We start from the raw sequence: 22,357 nt of genomic DNA, 5'->3' as shown, positions 1-22,357 counted from the left end.
CATGGATTTTTTGAGTGATCTTCCGAGTTCTGGAGGCTTCAACAGCATTTTAGTCGTGGTGGATCGCTTCACAAAGATGGCGCACTTCTTGCCATGTACCAAGGAGTTTTCGGGCGAGGACATGGCAAAACTGGTATTCAGGGAAATTTTCCGACTTCATGGGATTCCTACAGATGTGGTTTCGGATCGGGGGCCTCAGTTCATCTCTCATTTCTGGCAACGGTTTTTGCAGCTGCTTGGAGTGAAGGCCAACCTCTCTTCGGCGTATCATCCTCAAACTGATGGGCAGTCCGAGCGAACGATTCAGACGTTGGAACAATTCTTGAGGTGCTTCATCAACTATCATCAGGATAACTGGTTCGATATCCTTCCCCTTGCTGAGTTCTCTTATAACAACTTTATCCACTCCTCTCTTCGAATTTCCCCCTTCTTTGCAAACTTTGGCTGAAATCCCCGATTCAATCTCTCACTTCCTTCTCCATCCGAATCCTCTCATTCAAATCCCCGCTCTGAGGCATTTGTCTCCAACCTCCAAGAAATCCACAACTCCATCTCCTTCCACCTCCATCGTGCTCAGGAATCTCACAAAACATTTGCCAATGTCCATCGTCAGGATTGTCCCCCTTACAATATCGGGGATAAAGTTTGGCTCCTCAGGCAAAATATCTCCACCACCAGGCCCTGTCCAAAACTTGATTTCAAACGCCTCGATCCTTTCCCTATCACTGCCATCATTAATCCTGTCACTTATCGCCTTGCACTTCCCTCCTCATATCAAATTCACCCCGTTTTTCATTCCTCTCTCCTTGAGCCTTATATTCCCAGTCCTATTCCCAATCGGGTCATTCCTCCACCTCCACCAGTGCAGCTCGAGGATGGGTCTGAGTACGAGGTTCAGGACATCCTTGATTCCAAGATTTCACGGTCTAAACTCTACTATCTGGTCGACTGGAAGGGTTACGAGCCTGAAGAACACACTTGGGAACCTGCGGACAACCTGATTCATTCTCCTGACCTTGTTCAGGACTTCCACCGCCGCTATCCTAGTCGTCCCAGTCCTCATTCGTTTTCTCCATCTCCCATCCCTCGCCGCTCATCTCATCCTCCTCGTCGTTCTCATTCACATTCTCGTTCCACTCGTTCTTGAGGAGGGGGTGCTGTTAGGAATCCCCCAATTCTTGCCATATTCCTGACTCTCGCCGGATTCCTGACCTGCAGACCACATTCCTGATTCTCGAGACACTTCCCTATTCCTGACTCTTGAGACACTTCCCTATTCCTAACTCTCAAAACACTTCCCGATTCCTGAGTCTCGAGCCACATTCCTAATATTGATGTGGCGCCTCCTCGACCTCAACTATATTTAGGCCGTCCTCGATCCAAGAGTGGTGGAGCTTCATCAACCTATAGTATATATAGGTTAGCCTTGTTCCATTTCTCCACAATCTGAATCAACGCTAGTCTAAGGCCTCTTCTTTGTTTTCACTAGCTTTTTCTCTTTGTCTTTAGCATTTTCCAGCCTTGATCTTGTTGGGGGTCTTGACAGCTTAGTGTGAAAGCTCGGCATATTTAATTTGAACACTTTGGTATAAATGGCATCAATGACGTGGTGAATGAGATGGGGACACCCAATTTTAGTTGCTATGGACCCTTGGCTAGAAGGGCTAACTTGGGTACATTACCAAGTGTCCTGGGTTCATGGTCAACAACTTAAAGATCTAGAAGGCCTAATACTTATTGGCAAACCAGTTATGGTGTCAAGGGTAGATCATTAAGTGATCTTATGACTAAGTAAAGACAAGGTCCTTGTGAAGTTGAGGAATAACATTCTTAGTTCAAAGTGTTGGTTTGAACTATTGATGATGGTGTGGCTTGGTCAAAGTGATCAAATGGGAAAAACACCTAAAGGAAAAAAGTTATGTCAAAGCGATGGCATAGTGAGTCTGGAGAAAGTAATCTTTATAAAAAAACTTATGGGAGGGTCACAAAGTTGGGCTATGGATAGAGCCCACAGCAGAAAATGCTAAAAAGACATACTAGGGGTGAACACCCTCTGGACTTGGCAAAAAAAAATCTTTACTATGGAACCAAAAGAATACCTCAAGAATGGAGGTAGCAATCTTATATTGCTAGGTGCAACAATCAAAGGATAGAAGCAAAGACTAGTGATTAAGAAAACAACCATGGGAATTATGAAAAGGAATCTAAATGGCAAAGTTAGACCAGAAACACCAAGATGTTGGATGCTAATGGATTGTAGGAAAGGCAATATATTTCCAAGGATGGATTCTCAATTGCTCCGATTTGGTGAAAGTGAAAGCTCCAAAGGAATAAGCAATAAGGTAGTCAAATGGTAGGGCTGTGGATAGCCTTAACACGAATTATGATAATTGGAACTTAGTGCCAAATGTGACACAAAATAGAAAAGAAAATGATGATGCCCTTAAATAGAGAACTTCCAAGGATGGGGAAGTGGAGTTGCACAATATGTGCAATGCAAGGTGTTAGAGACACTTAGGAAATCGACTTCAAAAAGTCAAAATTAAAAGTTCCAAAGTGCAAAAGTTATATCGATAAAAATTAAGAATATTAGAGAATGAATAGTGGGATTGAGATAAAGAAGGTGTTTTTAAGAGGTTTAACAAGAATTAAACTAATAAAAGGAAAGAACCACCACAAGTGGTCAAATGAGTCTCTATGTTAGAGAGATTATGTGTAAGCTCTGGAATTTAAACTTTCCGGGATGTCACCCAGCTCAGTACTATTCAAACCCAAGGATGCTTAACCCCAAATATCCCAACACCCTTAACCAATTGAAAAAAGGGGTGCACTTTTATTCATGGGCCCTTTCCCTCTATATTTGAATCCCATGGACCTGAGACCTCTCTGATACTAAATATAAGCTCCTAAATTTGGACTTCCTAACCCAGTACTATTCAAACCTAAGGACACTTAACCCCAAATATCTCAACACCTTTAACCGATTGGAAAAGAGGGTGCACTTTTATTCATGAGCCTTTTCCCTCTATATTTGAACCCTATGGATCGTCTCTTGAGTCGTTCCCTTTAGTTGTTTACATTATGCTCCTTAAAGAATGGACAAGGCATGGTGAGCCTTTAGTGTTAAACTATTGACGAATATTAGTTATGTGCCAAATATGGAAAGAGTAATACATGCTAATATTACTTTATAAAATGGTTTAGCGTTCGATGAGGACATCAAACTTTGTTTATGGGTGGTGGAGTATGAAAAGCATTTAAGGTAAGAGGACCCTAAGGACTAAAGAGAAAGCTAGATTTCACTCTCAATTCTATTTGTTTTTCACTTGTTCTTATGTTTTGTCTCTCACAATGCCTACAATCAAGGAGTAGCATCTATACAAATTGGCTTCAAAGAAACATACCTCATCAAGTTCCCTGTCTCTCTCAAAGGTGGAAGAACTCACTTGTCAAAGAAGCATGCCCCGGAGCAGATGGCTCCACCTCCAAATTACTCTTGACCCACTTGGGATCATTGGCTGTCAACTTCCAAAGAAGCTTCTCGTCGCTCGTGATCTCGGGGCTGTTCTCCACATCGCACTTCCTGGCTCAAGTGCAGAGACTACTAACCTGTGGGAAAAAGGCCGGATGCAGGGGTCCATCATGATGAACTTCTGCATTTGTTTTTCCATCTCAGCCCGCTTCTTTGCCAGTGCTGCGACATCTCCAGGATCGAACACGGTGCCAGAACGATCTTCCACCTTTCGTCCTTGTTCCTGTCCATGAAACTGCTCTGGAACCCAGTCGTGTCGAGATGATAGGCGCACTGGGAGCTCGTTTGCAGCCATTTTCTCGCCTGCTGGATGATGAGAGTAGCCACCAGTCGAGAAGAGTGGATCATCCTCCGGATCAGGACGAGTGGCTGAAAACAGCCTTGGCTGCTCGTCAACTTCATTTGCAGGAAAGACGACAAGAGGATCCTCCATCATGACGTTTCCCTGGCTTCCCTGCTGGCCATGCACTGGATTAGCAGCACGAAAGAGTGGATCGTTTCCGGATGCAGAGCACCAATGGGAAGGCCGCCTTGGTGGCCTCAGGAGCTCGCGAATTTGGGGGTCAGCCCGAGCTCTCTTGAGCATCATGGAGCACCAGGTCTCCCGAGCATCATGGAGCTGGACATCCACCACCGAGCTCTCTGCCCAAAAAAGAGCATAATAAAAGTGTATAATGGAAATTGTAAATTATCAAAGATTATTCACTTTAAACTAAATGAAAACTTTACTTTATAGTGATTAGAATAAATAAAAACTTTAATTTATAACGATTAGTTCCAAAAATTGTATCAAGAATCAATAAATTATTATTTACAAATTGTCACGCGAGGAAATGCGGCTAGAAGGGCATTGCCAGCAGCAGACCTTCGGCCTCGGCAACCAGCCCGGCTCGTCCCAGCACATCTGCCATCGCCTGGAAGTGAATCACATGGAGAAATGCTGTACTCGGCCACCATAGATCGAAAGTAGTCGAGTGCCACACGGAGCTTCCCACCGTGATTGCAAGCCAGGAGAATCGCCTGGAAACTTATCTCGTTTCTCGCCTCGCCCTCCATCGCCATGCTGCCAAAAACTCAGTGGCTTTCGCTCATGGCCATTCTGTGCGCAGCCATGGATCATCGCGTTCCACGGGACAATGTGCCGATCAGGCAACGTGGAAAAGATCTTCCCGGGCTGCAAGAGATTCCCCCTTTGAGTGCTCGCGGCAATCCAGATCGCTGTGACTCTCACCAGCATGGGCTCCCGCGCTTGGACGAGGGCAATTGCTCTGGATGTACGACGCTATCGTGCTGTGGCATTTGGTCGAACAAGCTCCTGTGCAAAGCAATTGCCGCCACCATTGCCGACTAAGCGACGAGATCGCGCTGTGGCATCCGTGCAAACATCTTCATGGCTTCTTTGAGGTGGCCGTGGTTGGAGTAGGCCAAGATCATGTAAGTCCTCAGGTCGATCCAAGAGAATACGAGCTTCTTCGAGCTGGTTTCTCTCGGCCAGTGCTGTGATATTGTCGACCACGATGCAACGTTCTTCTGTGGCACATTTTACTGAAAAGCTCCTTGGCTTTTTCATTATGCTCAAGCTGGGGATATGCAGGGACAAGAACAGTTCATCCCAGCTCGTTGGTTTCGGGGATTCTCATAAAAAAAACGTAGCGCGTCGTTAACAAGACCTTTTCTTGCATACCCAGTAACCATAACAGCCCAAGAAACTATGTTGTGTTCTATCATTCCATCAAAGACCCTTGATCCATATGCCCGTTATGGGCATATACTGTAAGTAGAGAGTTCCAGAAAACTACATCCCATTCTGAAACTGATCAAACAATGCTCGACATTCCTCCAAGTTTCCACTGTTTTCACAAGCCGTCATAAAAATCATCCATGCAGAAACATCCCTTTGTGGCATCTGATCAAACGGCTCTTTTGCTTCCCCAAGATACCCACTTTGGGCATAAGCGCCAAGCAGCACGTTCCAGGAGAATCTGTTGGGCTCGTGGATGCTGATAAACACCTGCCAATGCTCGATCCGCGCGCTAGCACCTTCCATAGAGTTGGATGAGAAGATTTGCGAGGTACCTGCTGGATTAGTGGTGGGTGCTCCCAAGGATGAGCGCGTGGCGCCTTGACGCAATTCGATGCAAGCTGTGAGAAGTTGCGCGTAGTCGTCGTCGAGCGACAATGCGCGCTGCTCTAGATCGGCCACCCGTGGTGAGCCGGGGGAACTACTGCCCGACCAGCAGGACCGGGCAGCACTGACTGCTGTGTTCTAGAGGCTTGAATCAGTACGTCTGCGTGGTAGTACGGGTGTTTTCCTGGATTTTTCAATGCCACTTTTTCTTCATATCGCTCCTATTTAAATGCGCTTTCAAAGAACAAGCCAAACGTTGCAAAACAATCCCTGAGAGGAAACTTACGATCACAGAGCCGCCATAGTTTCATAGGCTTGCTTGGTGTTGTTTCGGTTCTCACCATGTTGCAAAGGCGCTCCTTGCCACCGATGCCCTCGTGGTATAGTATATTCGAGAGAAGTGATTTGATCTGTAAGGCCGCTCGTATTTATAGCTCGAGGCAGCATACAATGCTAGCCTCTTGGGACGGCATCTTTTTGTCCTTTAAAAGTTAGCTGAGGAAGTCGTTCCATGTTTGTCAATTCCTTTTCTTTTCTGTAATGCTGGGACATAGAACAACACACGAAGTGAAGCTGTGATTCCAGATCAGTAAAGACAACATTTTTAGTTTTTTCACAGTTTATATAAATTTGAGTCCAGATTATATGAAAAAGTTCCTAACGTTACACTGCAGCAACAACTTTGCAGAAAACGCACCATTTTATCATTGACAGTCTCATGGCACCAAACACGTGAATAGACTCCAAAACATACTCTTATTCTATATATATATCACTTTTCATGATTCGAGATTCGTTCCTGGTTCTTTGAGGCCCGAGCTTTGGCAATTCTTCAGCGGAAGCAGCGGCTGCCATTCCAGCGCCACCCTCGATGGCAGCTGTTGTCACACCCGTACTAATTGCATTGCACGCAGCGAAATCCATCCCACTACCATCCTCCGCAGCTCCCCCCGACCTTCACTCCCACCGCTAGGTGTGCCTGGGCCTGGTTTGATGCTCCAATCGAGTCTTATTGCTTGCCGATCATTGGAGCAATCGATTGGAAGTCAGGGATTTGGAGAAGAGAGGAGAGGGACCAAGGACAGATGCAGACATTTTATATCAAGGCTTGGACAATTTATATTTTATTGCTGGAACTCATGCAATGCCATGCAGCATCCCACGATACAGAAAACACGTCATCAGTGTCTTGATTGAGCTTGGCACTGCAGAATGATGACATCAAAGGCAAATTTCTTACCCCGTGAAACTGGAGGTTTCAGTTGCGCCAGCTCCAACCCCTCTGGCAACGGTGGCAACCGTTGTCATACCAATACCACCCCGACTGGCAGCGCTGGGCAGCAGCCTTTGCGATTCCTCCCACGTCCACGCCCATGGCCAGCATCATCACAAACATGGCGAGTGCCAAAAACAACATGAAGAAAGCCTTGTTCTTCATGATCTGCTAGAGTAAGCTTGTTAGAAGTGGTTTGATTTGGGCTCATATTTATAGCTCGAGCCAGCACACGACGGCATTGCTTAGTCCTTATCTATCCGTGTTTGAGACTTTCTTCTCGTTTCTATAATCTCTCTCCAACCCTTCAAATGAGGATCACTAAGTTCCCAAAAATCGCCATTCCACGTTGCTAAAACTTTACAAGTTCATATTACAAAGATCGGCCCATGTTAAACGAATCACATTAGCCACGTGTGTGTCAGTTAAATATGGGACGGTTGAGATCATGTCAGATCGACGGCTTCGATTTAATTAATATGACAGCCAAAGATTTTATGCAGTGTACGGCTCAGATTGTATATAAAGGAACGGTCCAGAAAGTTTTAAATGCACGGTCTAGATTGTAGAACAATGACTGTCCAATAGACGGCCCAGATTTCAAATTCTTAAAACTTTCAAGAATATACCATTCTTCTATTTGTAGGAAAATACATTCCTTTACCGTACACATCATACGTACAAGACTCTGGTAAGCAAGCGAGCTTGAGCTGAAATACTGCGACTCTCTCTGGTAAGCTTCATCTCTAACTATGGCTCGCCCGCCTCACCAGGAGCACACGAGGAGGACGCCGCCGCCCAAACCATCGCCAAAGAGGGCGCCGACAACTTCATCTCCGCCACCAAAGAGGTCTCCACCGGCGCCAGCCAAGAGGCACAGTCACTCACCAGCAAATCCCACAGAGGGATATCACTCACCAGCAAAGCCACCACCGAGTTCTCCTGAGCATCATGGAGCTGGACATCCACCACCGAGCTCTCCGCCCACCAAGGAACATCGAGCAGCAGAGCCAAAGAGGCACCATGGACATCGACGAGCTGATGATGGAGCGCCACCTTCTTCTTCGCCGCCCAACAAGGCCGACACTGTAACCTGGCGACCAAGGAGGGCCGGGCCATCATCGCCACCACCTTCGAGCATAACGTGGAACCCAAGGGCACCATCGCCACCACCTTCGACCATAACGTGGAACCCAAGGCCGCCATCGCCACCACCTTCGACCATAACGTGGCAACCAAGGCCCCTTGGCTTGGACACCTCTCCGCCTACGGCGTCGTCAGCACCATCTTCAGCAGCAGCAGCAGCTGCAGCTGCATTCGTGGCATCACCTGGTGTGCTCGCGGCAGGCATCGTTATGCTCCTGCTCGCACTGGTAGCTATCGTCACTGGAGTCTGGATACTCTTGAAGAGGAGAAGGAACAAGGTGCACGACCACGACGACATCCTGGTGGAGTATGGCCATCAGCCTAGCGGTGGCAACAGCGGCAGCAGCAGCAACCAGCGGGAGCACCTCATTACCAAAGTGGAGCCTCGACCATCATCGCAGTTGAATACCGGCAGGAAGAAGGCGGCTGCTGACCCCCTAATTCGCGAGCTCCTGAGGCCACCAAGGCGGCTGCCACCGTCTGCTCTTCCCGCTGGTGCTCGCCACAAGTCTGCATCCGGAAACGATCCACTCTTTCGTGCTGCTGATCCAGTGCATGGCCAGCAGGGAAGCCGGGGAAACGTGATGATGGAGGATCCTCTCGTCGTCTTTCCTGCAAATGAAGTTGACCAGCAGCCAAGGCTGTTCTCAGCCACTCCGGAGGATGATCCACTCTTCTCGACTGGTGGCTACTCTCATCATCCAGCAGGCAAGAAAATGGCTGCAAACGAGCTCCCAGTGCGCATATCATCTCGACGCGACCGGGTTCTAGAGCAGTTTCATGGCCGGGAACAAGGACGAAAGATGGCGGATCGTTCTGGCACCGTGTTCGATCCTGGAGATGTCGTAGCACTGGCAAAGAAGCGGGCTGAGATGGAGAAACAAATGCAGAAGTTCATCATGATGGAGCCCCGCATCCGGCCTTTTCCCCACAGGTTAGTAGTCTCTGCACTTGAGCTGACATGATGAAGCTGAATCGATCAGGAAGCGCGATGTGGAGAACAGCCCCGAGATGACGAGCGACAAGAACCTCGTCCAGAAGTTGACAGGCAATGATACCGAGCGGGTCAAGAGTGATTTGGAGGTGGAGCCATCTCTCTTTGCTGCTCCGGGGCACGCTTCTCTGACGGGTGAAAACGCTGATCAGGTACGAGTGTGAATTCTTCCACCTCTGAGAGAGACAGGGAATTTGACGAGGTACGTTTTTCCGAAGTCAATTTGTATAGATGCTACTCTTTAATTGCAGGCACTGTGGGAGGCATAGAGCAACTGAAAAACCAATAGAATGAAGAGCGAAAGCTCGTCAGTTATCTGGGTTTCTCTTCTAGGGGCTTGAGTCACAGGAAGGTCCTCGTACCTTCCTCGCATTTCATCGGGGTACCAAAGTTTAGGAGGAGGCATCAATCATCGATATACAATTAGCCAGGATGATCACAGTTTTTTTTGTTGATTTTCATATGAAATCTAAACTATATTATTGCACTAATAGATATTAACAACGCCAGAAACAACAAACAAATTCCCCACCTTAGTGTTATTAAAATGAGTCACACTAAAAACTGGAGGAACTCTTAAAAACGTAGCATCTTGAAGAAGCATTTTTATTAAGCTCCTCCAATTTTGACAAGATCAGTTCTTGTAAAAGCCAAGATTGCCGAAAACGGTGGAATGAGCTTCTAGGTCGTACCCTGACGCAAATCTGTAAGCTCCGGTGCTGCCAATCACCGCAACCTCTCGAACTTTATCAAAGATACTGTCTTGCCCGTGCATGCTCATCGTCCCATCCTTGAACACAGCCACAGTGGAATTGCTGGGATTGGTTAGATCGACCTTGTCGTGGAAGTAGAGCTCCAGCCCTTCGATTTGAGTTGCATGCGTGAAACCAAAAGCCAGAGAGACCGCTAGGAGCAAGAGCAAAGGAAAGCACTCCATGAACTTCTTTTCTTTTGGACAATAATGAAAGCAAGAAAGAAGGAAGGACTTCGGCCAGGATTCATCGTGAGACAAGCTTCCTTGGAAAGGAATTAGTATCAGAAATAACAAACAACTATTGCCACCAGCAACGTAAGAGCTGCCAAAGATGAGAACTGATTGCATTGTGTGGTGTATTCCTTTACGAGACTATATCACGCCTTCAAGGAAAATAGCGTATTGATTTCTAAGAAAACGTCTGAAACCCTCTCCAAAGAGGGTTAAACAAGGATGTATAAACTTTTTCAGGTTACCTTCCATCCGACGGTGCCGATTGGCCAGATCCGGCGGCCCACAGAGTTCGCCTTAATCCCTACAACCCTAAACCAGCCGCTAGGGTTGAGGTCTCCAGCGAAATGGCGCTCTCGCCGAAGGAAGCCGACATCCAGATGATGCTGGCCTCGGCAGTGCATCTGGGCACCAAGAACTGCGATTTCCAGATGGAGCGCTACGTCTGGAAGCGCCGCTCCGACGGTAAGATCCTAGTCGCTTCTCGCGATCTTAGCTTTGTGGTGCCACAGGCATCTTCATCATCAATGTCGGGAAGACGTGGGAGAAGCTCCAGCTCGCGGCCCGCGTGATTGTGGGCATCGAGAACCCCCACGATATCATCGTGCAGTCGGCCAGGCCTTACGGGCAGCGCGCGGTGCTCAAGTTTGCGCAGTACACTGGCGCGCAGGCCATCGCCGGGAGGCACACCCCTGGAACTTTCACCAATCAGCTCCAGAACTCCTTCTCGGAGCCTCGCCTCCTCATTCTCACGGATCCGCGCACAGATCACCAGGTAAGTTTGCTCGCTCGATCTAGCACGACTTTTTTCCTCATTGGTTTCCTTCTTTTGTTTTGTGTGTGTGTGTTCTTCCAGCCGATTAAGGAGGCCGCGCTTGGAAACATCCCTGTGATCGCCTTCTGCGACACGGACTCGCCCATGAAGTACGTGGACATTGCTATCCCGGCCAACAACAAGGGGAAGCACAGCATTGGGTGCTTGTTTTGGATGCTCGCTCGGATGGTGCTCCAGATGCGCGGCACCATCGCTCCCAGCCAGAAGTGGGATGTCATGGTAAGATCTATTTTCTTCGCTCATCTCTTGTTCTTGCTGGTGGTTTTTTCGCTGTCACCTACACTTGTTCGTGCTCGTGGTTTTTGCTGTAACTTACACACTTGTTTGGCTATTCCTTTCGTAGGTGGACTTGTTTTTCTACCGGGAGCCCGATGAGACCAAGGACCGGGAGGGCGAGGAAGCCGCGATTGTTCCGCAGGAGTACAACGAGTTTTCGACTGCGCCACTGCCTTACTCGACCGCGTCCGTGCCGGAGGCGGCCTGGGACGGTGCTGCCGCAGAGGCTACCTGGGAAGCGACCGCTGCACCCGCAGCTGTTCCTGTTGATCCTGCTACTGCTGCTACTGTCGCTGCTCCAGAATGGGCTGCAGCAGCTCCTCCCCCTGCTGCCGCACAAGGTTCGCAACTTTCTTTGCTTTTCTTTGGTTTTGTTGCTAGTCAGTTTGTGCTCTAAAACTTTGCAAACGCACCAGGTTGGGACGCGGCCGCTGCTCCAGTTGCGGCTGCTGGATGGGAGAGCACTCCGGCCGCGACTGGCTGGTCTGAGACAACACCAATGTACTGAGCCAAGCTTTTAGAAACCAGAGTAACATCAAGTTTTGTATGGAAAGAATGAAAGCCTGGGAGCAATTTACTCTTTCAACTTTGCTTTTTCGTGTTGTGAGGTGAACCAAAAACAGAGAATAAATCTAGAGAGCTTCAAACGCTAGGATTCTATGCTTTTTACATGTCCTCTTGAGCGAATCGCTTGGACCGGGGGCTGAAGAGCTGAGGAAGTCCTGCGCTGGACATGACCCTGGACAAGGAGGGCTTGAGAGACTTGGAATGATCGAGCATCTTGTATCGGTGCTGGAGGCTCTGGGGCAAGGGGAGGAGACTGGAAGAGAGCAGCGTCACGAAGACGAGCAGAGCTTGGATCGCCCCAAGAACAAGCAGCCCCTCGCCAAACATCTTGGAACTTCTTGTTGATGATCGAAAAACGACTACCAGAAATCTGGAACTATCTCCTGGAACACTTCGAGTGATGAGCTTTTCTGGATTGGAACTCTGAGAGATTTTCTGGATGAAATCTGAAACTCTTTGAAGAACGAAAACACGATCTGGAACTGCAGAGCTCTTCTGGACTAGCGTCCATTATATAGATGCGATCTTTGACCCCTAGGCTGTGATCACGAAACAACCAAAGAAACTTCCAAGAGACCACTATCCTAGACTGAGTCGTGCCAACACGGGATAAAGGCGGGCTATTAAACTATAATCAAAATTGCAAACGTTGTCTCCTAAAACTCTCCTCTCTTTCGTCCTTGGTCTCTTAAAATCTGTGTTGGTTATTCCCTCTTTTCTAACGGAAAGAAGTGGTCTCCTAGTAATCCAAATCATGCCCACCCATGCCTCCTCCAGCCGCGGCCTTCTCCTCCTTTGGAAGATCATACACCACAGCCTCTGTTGTTGTCAGCAACGAAGAAACACTGCAATATAAAAGAATTTGTGAGCGATCCTCACGCTCGTTTCTTCTCTTCTTACCTGGCGGCGTCACCCAGAGCAGTTCTCAACACCTTCACGGGGTCAATAATCCCGGCCTTTACCATGTCTACGTATTCACCTGGCACAAACCAAGAACGATCGTCAGATTCTTTCACAAAGCCAGGTTTCGCCTCGTCGCACCTTTCGCCGCGTCGTAGCCCAAGTTGTAGTCATTCTGCTCCCATAGCTTGCCTACAACGACCGCTCCCTCCACTCCGGCGTTGGCAGCAATTGTATACGTGGGCATCTATCAGAAAGAGAACATTGTAGTGGCCACGCAAAAGCAACTAAAAAAGTGTCACCGCGCCGTACCTTTAGAGCGCTCTGGATGATTTGGACTCCCACTTTCTGGTCGAAGTTGGGCGTCTCCAGCTTGTCAAGATCGCGAGACGCGTAGAGAAGAGCGACTCCACCACCTTCAAAGACCGTGCGTGTCAGTCGGGAAAAACGTTTACGAGAGCGAATCAATTACCTGGCACGATTCCCTCCTCCACTGCAGCCTTTGTAGCATTCAGCGCATCGGTCACCCGATCCTTCTTTTCACCGACTTCCGCTTCACTACCTCCTCCAATCTACGCTCGCGCGCGAAACAATAATAAAAACGCTGCCACAAAAGTCTTTGGTGTACATACCTTCAAGACGGCTACACCTCCAGAGAGCTTGGCCAGCCTTTCTTGGAGCTTTTCCTTGTCATAGTCTGATGTGCTAGACTTCACAGCTTCTCTGATCTGCAATAACGGCGTCAGGTATCTCTTCCCTCTGAGCTAAGTGCGTTACCTGTTCGCATCTCTCCTCGATTTCCTTCTTATCGCCAAGGCCATCCAGGACAATGCTGTCGTCTTTCGAGATTGTAACCTATCATCTCTTCCATGTCAGAGAGGAGTTGCAAGAACATAAAACGAAATAGTTGCTAACCTTCTTTGCTGAACCAAGCATGGAACGATCAACCTTCTCAAGCTTGATACCTACATCTTCGCTGACAAGCTAAACAGAAGACATTCAAGGATTCATCACGCTGCAAGCCATAAACGATCTCTACCTGACCGCCCGTGAGCACGGCAAGATCCTGCAGACACGATTTTCTGTTGTCTCCAAATCCAGGGGCTTTGATGGCGCAGCACTGTATATTTATCGTCAGTGAAATTGTCTTTTGAGAGGATTGCGTACCTTAAAACCACCTCGGAGTTTGTTGACAATCAGAGTTGCCAGAGCCTCGCCGTCAACGTCCTCTGCCACAATGAGAAGTGGTCTTTGTTCCTGCATTTAACGTAAGCTTTCTTCCTATCACACATCGTAACAGCCTACCTTCACGACAAGCTCCAAAACAGGCATGATGGCACTGACAGTAGAGATCTTCTTGTCGTGAATCAGAATAACTGGATTTTCAAGTTCCTGCACAGAAGCACTTGTTACGCTAGTAATACACAAGCAAACGAGGACATTACGCATTTCTGTGTCTTAGCGTTGTTAATGAAATAGGGGGAAATGTATCCCCTGTCCAACTTCATACCCTCCACAACCTCTAGCTCGTTGTGCAAGGTCTTGCCATCCTGTTGTTTCTCTCGTCAGAAGTTTGTCGATAAAAACCATAAATGACCCAGCTTACCGATACTGTGATGACACCATCTTTGCCGACCTTCTCCATGGCTCTAGCAATCAGGTCACCGATTTCCCTGTCACCATTTGCCGAAATGGTACCGACCTGCACGCACCGAAAAAGTAACGTAAGCATAAAACTCAATACAGAAAAGGCTGCTCAGACCTGAGCAATCTCCTCTGATGTGCTGATCATCTTCGCCTTGCTCTTCAGATTTTCCACCACGGATTCCACAGCGGAGCTGATACCACGGCGCAAGTCCATGGCATTCATTCCAGCCGCCACAGACTTACAACCCTCTGCAAAAATTGCGCGAGCAAGCACAGTTGCGCAAGTAGTTCCTACACACCAGATACAGTTAAGAAAAGAGAAAAGAAAGAAACTAGAGGAAGAAGTACCATCTCCTGCCACATCGTTGGTAGCGTTGGCGACTTGTTTCACGAGGCTAGCACCAACGTTCTTCAGCTTGTCCTTGAAGTCGATGCTCTTGGCAACAGTCACACCATCCTTGGTAACCTTGGGAGAACCAAAGCCTTGATCGATCACAACGTTTCGCCCCTGCAAAGGGAAAAAGAAAAAGAGCGATCTTAGTTTGTTGTTCATTGGAAAAAGGCGATGGATAGAATACCTTGGGACCCATGGTTACTTTGACGGCATCAGCGAGCTGCTCCACGCCCTGGAGCATAAGAGCCCTAGCCTCCACTCCAAACTTGATTTCCTTGGCGGAGTATCTCCTCACCCATTGCGCCCTGCTCACCTCCTGCAATGCCTCCACAATCAGCGCCACAAAACCCCACAGCGCCAAAACTTTTTACCTGAAGTCGGCCATGCCTCCTGAAATCCTCGAACAAAAGGCAAGAGCGTCAGCGCCGCTAAGAACAGCAATCTACGACACGATCATTTACCTCAGGCTCGAAGCGACTGCGCGGAACATCCTTGGCAGGCGAGGAGCGACCGAGACAACAACGACGAAGAACCCTAGCTCAAAATCTCTAAAACCCTACGGCGAAACTTCTAGATCCTAAAACCCTAGCCGGTGTCCTTGATAAAGCCCCACTGTAAATAACCCCGCGTCCTTAAATTTCAAAACAAGACATTTGCGCTATAACTTTGCTTTCCAGCACGCTAATCCGGCCATCCATGTTTCTATCATGGCGCGAGAGCACACTGGTTGATCCGCTGGAACCTGCGAATTGGACCACATTTTCTGTGAGAAAAAAATCCTCTTTTTCTTGCGAAGATCGCAAAGATCAAGTAAAGTTCTTGCCACTCCTACCTCATGTCCGGCTCCAGCGATGACAACGTGTGTGAGATTCCGGCCTTGCCTCCAGTAGCCCGCTTTGTCTCCCATGACTTTCCAGATCTCTCTGGGCGATTTCCAAAACCTGTCTACGTATTCCCAGTTGAGGGAGCGCATCCAAGCTTCCGAGGATGCGGCACCGTCCTTGGCATCGTAAACTCCCTGGTAGAGCAGCACTGGCAGCCCCTTCTTTAGGACCGTCTCCAGCATCCACTTCGTGCTCTTCATGGTGTCCTGCAAAGCCATTCCATGTTTGTCTCTGTTTCTTCTTGGAGAACTTACCTCTGCCATGAGAAGTTTCACCGATTTACGGCAGCACGCGAAGTTTAGAGCGGTCGGATCCACTTTGAGGCTCGTTCTTACGTGCGGTAGATTCAGAAACTCTGCCAGATAGTCGGTTCCATCCTGCGTCCAAGTTTTATAATCTCGAAACTGGGACAGGAAATCCTGTGATTTTTTACCTCTCGGCGATGGTATCTCGAGGAGCGTCTTACATCCAAAAGCGTCGGAATGCCGCTCGTTGTTTCAATCCACTTGCAAAGGTAAGTTCTCTGGTCGTGTGCAGCTAACCAATCTTCCCTGAATAAAAAAGTTCAGCTCAGAGGGGATATGAAACACAAACCAAAAGAAAAATTCTTTCAACCTATCAATAAGCTCGACGACTTCTCGAGCGAGCTCTTGAACGTATTGGCTTTGCTGCTTGTCTAAAAGCCCAAAACAAAAGGCAACTTCGGCGTGCATTTGCACCTGCAAGGCCGAAAGCCGAAAAGAGTGAGAGAGGAAGAAAACGTTTCAAAGCATATTAGCTTTTTCATACCTGTGTTCTTGGATGTATCAACCCGTTTCCAATGGCAACTCCAGAGAGCTGAGAGCTCAGACCATTCCCGTTCTTCCTGGTCAGAATATGGTGAGCGAGAGCCGGCAAGTACTTCCCCGCGTAGCTCTCTCCAGCAAGAACCAATGGACGCTTTGTAAAGCTCTTTTGCTCCATGAAAGTCGACAGCGCGTTGTGCAAATGAAGAGCTACCGTTTCCTGGCACCTTGGAACCTCGAGCTCCGACGTTGCAATACTGAAGCCAGTCCCAATTGGATTGTCTACAAACAAAATCCCACACCTGGAAGGAAAAAGGTGTTCAAAACGAAACTTTCAGCCACTTCGAAAACAAAAATCTACAATACCTTCGGTTCCACGCTCCTGGATTTTTTTGCAAGCTGAAGTTCTCTTGGACAATCCATGGGCCGAGCTCGTAGAAGCAACCGATTAAGCTGGAGCAACCGGGTCCGCCGTTGAGCCACACCATAATCGGTGAGATTTCCAGCTCGGTGTCTGGCTTGCTTGCTTCGTAGTAAACGTAAAAGAGGCGAGACTCGCTCGACTCGTCAATGGGGAGATAGCCGGAGTCGGTTGGCAAAGCCTCGTCTGGGAATTCATACTCGGCAGCGTGGATTTCATTGGTTATGGAAGTCTGGACCTGAAAAACCACAGAGAAAAGTTGGCAAATGCAGGTGAGAAATTTCTATCTTATGATTTCTTCTCTCTGTTTTTTTTTTTTTCATGAGCTAAACCTGGTCGCAGGCCATAATACTTCGATCACAAGCAACTTCCATCAACACCCAGCTTTTGCTTGAAGGAAGAAGAAAAGAAAAAAGGAAAAGAAATTCACTAACGAAGGATAAAGCAAAGCAGGAACTAAAGGAACGATCCCAATGAGAGAGGAGATTCTCAAATAAGGCAAAGATAGAAGAAATCAGCGGCCATACGTACGATCCTGCGAGCTTTGCTTCGAACAGTGGTTCGAAAGCAAGAAGAGGGACCCCGATTCGGCGTTGGCAGCCTGATCTCTCGAAACGGGACGTTGAATCTGGGACTGCTCGCAGCGCTGCTGCCGCTGGCGAACTGCATTGCGACGCGATCGCCCGCGCCGGGGGCAAGCGACGTGTGCCCCGTCGATCGAAGCCCCGGAAGAACCCTAAATTCTTTATTTGAAATCGAATCTTTACTGGTTCTTTGCTTAAGTAAATGATTTCTTCCATGAAGAAAGCATCCTTCATCCCTGCTGATGATAATCAAGCCACAAAGTAGTTTATAATGTTTGACCTGTGGATTTTTCCACTCTATTTCTGCATTCCATGGCAGTCCTCTCTAGGTTAAGAGATAGGGTTAGGCTCATTGGATGAGAATAATTCCTGCAAGGTATTTGACATTCAGCCTTATCTATTTAAATTTCTACCAGCTTATAAATATGGTTTGTATTCAAACTAAAAATCACAGAATAGACACTACTTAAATGAATGCTGGAATGGCTTTTAAGTATTAAAAGTATGATCTTTAACAGTACTAAAACCAGGAGCTTAATAATAAAACTACAATAAAATTTTAAAGGTTTTGGGAAAACTTTTAGGCAGCAAATGAGAATGAAACGACAGTAAAAATTGGTAAAGCTAAAAAAAATTATTAAATACCACGAATAGAGATTACTTCCTGCAAATCTAAGATTAAGGAAACTTTAGAAAGTTATATGATAATAATATAACCCAAAAGCTCGAAATAATGGCAATAGAGAGGAGGATAGTCTGCAAATATTTATAACTTTAACAAGATTTAATATCAGAAAATAATAATTAATTAATTAATTTTAAACGGGCAATACCTCCCATTGGATGGCTGAAGCATAGACCACTTTCTGGTCCTGTCACGGATCACTACTGCTGCATGATCAACCTGTTTGGGTGCTGGATTGCCCAAAAGATTGTCAACAGCCTCCCAGTGAGAAGAGACGATGTAGAATTTACCACTATTCTTGCAGCGTAATATACTCCTAATATTATGCTCCAGAGTTCTTTACTGACTTGGTTCTATCAAACTTTGAGTTTGAGCTAGAAGAGGGACTTCGGAGATACAGATACATTTTTGGCTCGTTCAATTTTGACATGATCAGTTAACACTAAATAGCAAGATTGCCGAAAATGCCTGCAATTATTGCAATCTTCATTGAAGATTGAAGAGATATGCAAAAGCTACAATGGGCAAGGATGACTCAAGGATAGCTAGAATACAAGAGACAGTGAGGTGGCACTACTGCCACCTAGGATCATGTCATAGAGAGCTCAAAAAATATGCTGTTGCCTGCGCATGCTCATCGTCCCATCCTTGAACACAGCCACGAATGTCAAGAACAAACCGGTTGTGATGTTGGTGTTGGTGGAATGTACATCCCTTTGGCTCTTCCTACAATCTGGGAGTCACGCGAGGGAGAACATCATCGATGACAAACACCGCATCAAAATGGCCATTCCGCGACCAAAACCACCGTGAAATTTGATTTCAGTTGCATGAGAAAACCACCGTACGAATGCTGGTGTTGTCTAATATCTATTAGTGCAATAATATTATCACCGACTCAAGAATCGATAGTTTAGATTTCATAAAAACAGAATAAAAATTAACAAAATCAGTTTGTGATCATCCTGGATATTGTATATCGATGATCGATGGCTCCTCCTAAACTTTTGTACCCCGATGAAAGGCCAGGAAGACCTTCCTGTGACTTACTCAAGCACATAGAAGGGACTGAAGAGAAAGCCAGATAAATGACGAGCTTTCGCTCTTCATTCTATTTGTTTTTCACTTGTTCTTATGTTTTGTCTCTTGCAGTGCCTGCAATCAAAGAGTAGCATCTATAGAGATTGCCTTTGAAGAAACGTACCTCGTCAAGTTCCCTGTCTCTCTCGGAGGTGGAAGAATTCACCAGGATACAGAAAGGCTCGTACCTGGTCGGCGTTTTCACCTGTCAGAGAAGCGTGCCCCGGAGCAGATGGCTCCACCTCCAAATCACTCTTGACCCGCTTGGGATCATTGGCTGTCAACTTCCGGACGAGGTTCTCGTCGCTCGTGATCTCGGGGCTGTTCTCCACATCGCGCTTCCTGATCGATTCAGCTTCATCAGTCAGCTCAAGTGCAGAAACTACTAACCTGTGGAAAAAAGGCCGGATGCGGGGCTCCATCATGATGAACTTCTGCATCTGTTTCTCCATCTCAGCCCGCTTCTTTGCCAGTGCTGCGACATCTCCAGGATCGAACACGGTGCCAGAACGATCCGCCACCTTTCGTCCTTGTTCCCGGCCATGAAACTGCTCTGGAACCCGGTCGCATCGGGATGATATGCACACTGGGAGCTCGTTTGCAGCCATTTTCTCGCCTGCTGGATGATGAGAGTAGCCACCAGTCGAGAAGAGTGGATCATCCTCCGGAGTGGCTGAGAACAGCCTTGGCTGCTCGTCAACTTCATACGCAGGAAAGACGACGAGAGGATCCTCCATCATGACGTTTCCCCGGCTTCCCTGCTGGCCATGCACTGGATCAGCAGCACGAAAGAGTGGATCGTTTCCGGATGCAGACTTGTGGCGAGCACCAGCGGGAAGAGCAGACGGTGGCAGCCGCCTTGGTGGCCTCAGGAGCTCGCGAATTAGGGGGTCAGCAGCCGCCTTCTTCCTGCCGGCATTCAACTGCGATGATGGTCGAGGCTCCACTTTGGTAATGAGGTGCTCCCGCTGGTTGCTGCTGCTGCCGCTGTTGCCACCGCTAGGCTGATGGCCATACTCCACCAGGATGTCGTCGTGGTCGTGCACCTTGTTCCTTCTCCTCTTCAAGAGTATCCAGACTCCAGTGACGATAGCTACCAGTGCGAGCAGGAGCATAACGATGCCTGCCGCGAGCACACCAGGTGATGCCACGAATGCAGCTGCAGCTGCTGCTGCTGCTGAAGATGGTGCTGACGACGCCGTAGGCGGAGAGGTGTCCAAGCCAAGGGGCCTTGGTTGCCACGTTATGCTCGAAGGTGGTGGCGATGGCGGCCTTGGGTTCCACGTTATGCTTGAAGGTGGTGGCGATGGCGACCTTGGGTTCCACATTATGCTCGAAGGTGGTGGCGATGACGGCCCGGCCCTCCTTGGTCGCCAGGTTACAGTGTCGGCCTTGTTGGGCGGCGAAGAAGAAGGTGGCGGCCCTGTAGCAGCTCCATCACCAGCTCGTCGATGTCCATGGTGCCTGTTTGGCTCTGCTGCTGGATGTTCCTTGGTGGGCGGAGAGCTCGGCGGTGGATGTCCAGCTCCATGATGCTCAGGAGAGCTCGGTGGTGGATGTCCAGCTCCATGATGCTCAGGAGAACTCGGTGGTGGCTTTGCTGGTGAGTGATGTCCCTCTGTGTGCCTCTTGGCTGGCGCCGGTGGAGACCTCTTTGGTGGCGGAGATGAAGTTGTCGGTGCCCTCTTTGGCGATGGTTTGGGCGGCGGCGTCCTCCTCGCGTGCTCCCGATGAGGCGGCGGGGGCGGTGGCGTGGAGATTTTGCGAGCCATAGTCAGAGATCAAGCTTACCAGAGAAAGTCGCAGTATTTCAGCTCAAACTCGCTTGCTTACCAGAGAACACTCGCGCTTGCTTACTTCCCCTTTCTTAGGGCATTAAAGTGTCTGAAAGCTAAGTACTTAATGTGTACGGTAAACGAATGGTATTTTCGTACAAATAGAAGAATAGTAGTCATTCTTGTACAATCTAGACCGTGCATTTAAAACTTTCTGGACCAATTTGAGCCGTACAGTGTGTAAAATCTTGGCTGTCGTATTAATTAATCGAAGCCGTCGATCTAACATGATCTCAACCGTCCCATATTCAACTAGCATGGCGATTTGTGATCCTCATTTGAAGGGTTGGAGAGATATTATAGAAACGAGAAGAAATTCTCAAACACGGAACCAAATTAGATAAGGACTACGCAATGCCGTCCCACGACAACTCTCTCTAGCATTGTGTGCTGGCTCGAGCTATAAATATGAGCCCCTCCTGCCTCACAGATCAAACCACTTCTCTCTAATAGAACAAGCAGCAAAGCATGGAGAACAAGGCTTTCTTCGTGTTGTTTTTGGCACTCGCCATATTTGTGACGATGCTGGCCATGGGCGTGGACGTGGGAGGAATCGCAAAGGCTGCTGCCCAGCGCTGCCAGTCGGGGTGGTATTGGTATGACAACAGTTGCCACCGTTGCCAGAGGGGTTGGAGCTGGCGCAACAATCGCTGCTGGCGCAACTGAAACCTCTAGTTTCACGGGGTAAGGCCAAGTTAAGAATCAGCATCGTAATTGCCTTTGATTTCATCGTTCTGCAGTGCCAAGGGTCTGGAAACAAGAATAAAGACACTGATGACGTGTTTTCTGTATCGTGCGATGCTGCATGGCATTGCATGAGTTCCAGCAATAAAATATAAATTGTCCAAGCCTTGATATAAAATGTCTGAATCTGCCCTTGCTCCTTCCTCCAAGTCCCTCGACTTCCAGTCGATTGCTCCAATGATCGGCAAGCAATAAGACTCGATTGGAGCGTCAAAACCAGGCCCAGGCACACCTAGCGGTGGGAGTGGAGGTCGGGAGGATCACCAAGGCGATGGCGCATCGCTGCTTCAGAGGGATGGATTTCGCTGCGCGCAATGCAATTGGTACGGGTATGACAACAGCTGCCATCGAGGGTGGCGGCCTCCACTGAAGAATTGCCTCGAAGAACCACGGGAACGAATCTCGAATCATGAAAAGGTGAACGAAGATGTTTTGGAGTCTATTCACGTGTTTGGTGCCCTGAGACTGTCAATGATAAACATGGTGCGTTTTCTGCAACGTATGGACTTTTAATATATAGGAACTTTTTTCATATAATCTAGACTCAAATTTATATTATATATAATATTAAATATATTTTTGTCAATGAAATTGGAAAAGCAACAAGATGGAAATATGACGCAGTAGTGGAGACAAATTTGTCCAAGACAAAGTTTAGCAAT

General features: G+C 47.9%; 3 protein-coding genes and 1 long non-coding RNA gene across 4 annotated transcripts; 2 read left to right on the top strand and 2 right to left on the bottom strand.

Moving 5' to 3' along the window:
* Window positions 1-10,362: 10,362 nt before the first annotated feature.
* Window positions 10,363-11,821, top strand: LOC9652508 (40S ribosomal protein Sa-2). The gene is made up of 5 exons (XM_002966636.2): window positions 10,363-10,523; window positions 10,571-10,833; window positions 10,915-11,112; window positions 11,237-11,510; window positions 11,586-11,821. Exons 1-5 carry the CDS (start codon window positions 10,406-10,408, stop codon window positions 11,675-11,677), a joined length of 945 nt encoding a protein of 314 aa, XP_002966682.2. The 5' UTR covers window positions 10,363-10,405; the 3' UTR covers window positions 11,678-11,821.
* A 518-nt stretch (window positions 11,822-12,339) lies between these two features.
* Window positions 12,340-15,247, bottom strand: LOC9652507 (chaperonin CPN60-2, mitochondrial). Its single transcript, XM_002966278.2, has 18 exons — window positions 15,139-15,247; window positions 15,049-15,067; window positions 14,862-14,993; window positions 14,632-14,791; window positions 14,399-14,574; window positions 14,243-14,338; window positions 14,082-14,186; window positions 13,942-14,028; window positions 13,804-13,893; window positions 13,676-13,756; window positions 13,552-13,620; window positions 13,414-13,491; window positions 13,269-13,364; window positions 13,109-13,208; window positions 12,949-13,052; window positions 12,778-12,883; window positions 12,637-12,715; window positions 12,340-12,581 (listed from the first exon to the last, which is right to left on the bottom strand). Exons 1-18 carry the CDS (start codon window positions 15,165-15,167, stop codon window positions 12,476-12,478), a joined length of 1,713 nt encoding a protein of 570 aa, XP_002966324.2. The 5' UTR covers window positions 15,168-15,247; the 3' UTR covers window positions 12,340-12,475.
* A 47-nt stretch (window positions 15,248-15,294) lies between these two features.
* LOC9652506 (serine carboxypeptidase-like 50) lies at window positions 15,295-17,436 on the bottom strand. Its single transcript, XM_002966277.2, has 8 exons — window positions 17,299-17,436; window positions 16,713-17,005; window positions 16,351-16,648; window positions 16,177-16,280; window positions 15,995-16,112; window positions 15,816-15,938; window positions 15,510-15,767; window positions 15,295-15,419 (listed from the first exon to the last, which is right to left on the bottom strand). The coding sequence occupies exons 1-8, from the start codon at window positions 17,434-17,436 to the stop codon at window positions 15,336-15,338; spliced, it is 1,416 nt and encodes a 471-aa protein (XP_002966323.2). The 3' UTR covers window positions 15,295-15,335.
* A 4,015-nt stretch (window positions 17,437-21,451) lies between these two features.
* Window positions 21,452-21,802, top strand: LOC112345067. Its single transcript, XR_002991936.1, has 2 exons — window positions 21,452-21,635; window positions 21,692-21,802. It is a non-coding gene; the product is annotated as an uncharacterized LOC112345067 (long non-coding RNA).
* The last annotated feature ends 555 nt before the right edge of the window (window positions 21,803-22,357 follow it).

The sequence above is a fragment of the Selaginella moellendorffii genome, unplaced genomic scaffold, assembly GCF_000143415.4.
Source record: "Selaginella moellendorffii unplaced genomic scaffold, v1.0 SELMOscaffold_7, whole genome shotgun sequence".
Classification (NCBI taxonomy): domain Eukaryota; kingdom Viridiplantae; phylum Streptophyta; class Lycopodiopsida; order Selaginellales; family Selaginellaceae; genus Selaginella; species Selaginella moellendorffii.
Note: the sequence above shows the minus strand (reverse complement) of the source record. Positions and strands in the feature narration are given on the sequence as shown.